The 2617-nt window shown below is 49.3% G+C and overlaps 1 protein-coding gene across 1 annotated transcript; it reads left to right on the forward strand.

Annotated features, from left to right (window-relative positions):
- The first annotated feature begins 376 nt into the window (after positions 1-376).
- Positions 377-2346, forward strand: LOC102571675 (ecto-ADP-ribosyltransferase 5). Its single transcript, XM_006274599.4, has 3 exons — positions 377-1064; positions 1392-1424; positions 2240-2346. Exons 1-3 carry the CDS (start codon positions 377-379, stop codon positions 2344-2346), a joined length of 828 nt encoding a protein of 275 aa, XP_006274661.3.
- The last annotated feature ends 271 nt before the right edge of the window (positions 2347-2617 follow it).

Genomic DNA, 2617 nt, shown 5'->3' on the forward strand with positions numbered 1-2617 from the left:
CATCTCAGCCTAGGCTCTCCCCTGCGCCTGGGCTGGGTGAGACCAAGGAAGCTACCATGCACCCGATAAAATCCCTCGGCAGACCATGTCTGGAACGTGGGCCATAATTTGCCAATACCTTATGAGCCCCCCGAATGTCGGTCAGGTGCTGAGGTCAGACGGGGTCACGCCAGTAACAAACAATAGTTTCCTTTCCTCTCATTCACCCTTTGCTTGTCCCACATACTTCACCTGCGCTCTCCCTTGAGGGCAGGAGCCACCTTTTCCCACACGTGTGCCCTGGGTGTGCAGCAGTGACCCTGGCGGGGCCCGCTGAGTGCTAGAGAAAAACACTACATCATGAATCTGTCTTGGTTTTATTCCCCCAGTTGCAAACATGACCTTGATGCCTGATGTCTTTGATGACCAGTATATTGGGTGTACTGAGGCAATGGAAGAAGCTGCCCCCAGACTGATGGAAGTTGAGATGAAAGTTCACAAAGCATTGCGTGAGGAGTGGAACAAAGCAAAAGAAAAATGGAATAGCGTGAAGGAATCTGTTGCCAAGGATCTCCCCAAGGTCTTTAAGGAAGAATATGGAAGAGCGATTATAGGCTACTGTAGTGGTTTATTGAATCGAGAACTGAATGATGCAGTACGGCAGTCTGGGAGCTCCCGCGCTACCTACAACAGCAGTTTCCATTTCAAAGCCTTTCATTACTACCTGACAAGAGCTTTACAGCTCCTAAGAAAGAGCTGCAATGTGACGTACAAAACACCAGTGTACAGGGGAATCGAAGAAGTTAGGTATCAGCAAAGCGGATCTGATATCATGAGGTTTGGATATTTTGCCTCTTCATCTTTCAACAAAATTAAAGCTGAAGAATTTGGTGTTGACACCTTCTTCACCATCCACACCTGTTTTGGAGTTGATATTGGGAAATTCTCCTATTTTGAAGAAGAAGAAGTGCTAATCCCTATCCATGAGATATTCCAGGTGTTCCCAGGAGATGTTGGGGACAACAGCTATGTCCTCCGAAGCACCAACCAGACCTGCAGCCAATTTAATTGTGCCTACCTGGGGAGTGAGTACTGGGCTGAACATGGTCAGGTGTTGATGGGGACTATGATATGGGACTTGTCACTAGGATGGGTAAAGACAAGCTGAGACTCCTGCTGCTTGAGGGGGCCCCAAACTAGGGAGCCTGAGGAGCCTTTGGTCCCTGAAGATGCAGTTGGCACTCAGACCCCACCATGAGGTGATGGGAGCAAGACACAAAATCACCCATGGGGCTCTTCTTGGCCTGTTCAGGGCTGTAGTAGATCCAACCCATAATAGAGAGACCAGACTGATGTTGACAGCCCTGGCTGAACCCGCTGCTATTCATTGATATCCTCTGCTTCCTTTTCAGATGAGAAGAAAAAGAGCTGTGAATACAAGGCTGGTAGGAATGGGTTTGTTTTTCTTCATACAAAAATGGCTGTCCCTTTTCCACAAGGCTGAGACCACCCTGACCAGGCAGACCTGCCACGCGCAGCAAAACAAGTGGGGTTCAGTGTCGGTTCTGTGGCGGGATCCAGGGATTCTTGTGCCCCTCATCCCTGTAGCATCTCAATTCCTCCGTGTCTGCAGGACCTCTACTTGCTTCTGGTTTCAGTGAAGAAGTCTGTAAGGGAATTATCCCCCACAAGCACTAAAGACTCAGATGCCCAGTTCTGCCTTGATCTCACCCTAAATGCATGTCCCCATGACCTAGACTAGCTGCCCATCTCCCATCTCCTGTTCCCATGACTAGATTCCCTTCCCTGTCCCTGCCATTCCCCATCTTATCGCACTGAGGTAGGGGTTGTACTTAGAAATGAGAAAGAAACTCCCTTTTGGCAGGTTATTCCAAAATTACTCCCTGGGGAAATTTGAGATTGATGTTAGTCAGGGAAAGGACACAGGGCTAGAGGGAGCTCTACATACATTATTAATGGGTCAGCCTGAGGAAGGACAAACACAGGGACAAGCAGCCTGAGGAAGGACAAACACAGGGACAAGCAGCCTGAGGAAGGACAAATGCAAGTGAAATGTCTGCACAAAGCAGTGAGTGACCCTGATCAAACCCAAGTCCGAGTCTCCTGGATTCTACTTCCCTTTAGGGCACAAACACCTCCCTTGGGATCTGGGAAGGATTTGTGTGCTCAGTATCAGGGACAGTTGTCAGTATGAAATGATTTCCAACCACTACCTGACACACTTCTCTCTGATTCACAGCTTTGGGCCAAGGCATCACCTTCCTCCTCCAGATGAGCCCCGCGCTGTTTGGAGGATCCATTCTCCAGGTCAATGCTGCTGCTCTCAAGCTGTTTGCTACTTTCTAAGTGTTTGCTGCTTCCTAAGTGTTCAGACCCTTCCCTTCCTCCTTAAAGCAAGTTTTGCTGAAAGCATTCACGAGGCACGCACCTCCTCTCCTCTGCTTCCATCTCCGTGCTCCAAGGGGATGTGGGGTCGTGTGACTGATAGCTGCCGCACCAGTGTGATTGCGTGCTGCTCTTAATGACACCACAATGAGAGGCTTGCTCACTTTAGGTGGAACCTGCTCCACAGGGCAAAAGCAAGGCCATAGGGAAGCTGAATAAATCACTTCTTCTA

The sequence above is a fragment of the Alligator mississippiensis genome, chromosome 1, assembly GCF_030867095.1.
Source record: "Alligator mississippiensis isolate rAllMis1 chromosome 1, rAllMis1, whole genome shotgun sequence".
Lineage (NCBI taxonomy): Eukaryota > Metazoa > Chordata > Crocodylia > Alligatoridae > Alligator > Alligator mississippiensis.

Coding starts and splice junctions, on each gene's coding strand:
- LOC102571675 (XM_006274599.4), top strand. CDS start 377: ATGACCTTGATGCCTGATGTCTTTGATGACCAGTATATTGGGTGTACT. Junction 1,065..1,391: donor TAATTGTGCCTACCTGGGGA/GTGAGTACTGGG, acceptor CTTCCTTTTCAG/ATGAGAAGAAAAAGAGCTGT. Junction 1,425..2,239: donor GAGCTGTGAATACAAGGCTG/GTAGGAATGGGT, acceptor TCTGATTCACAG/CTTTGGGCCAAGGCATCACC.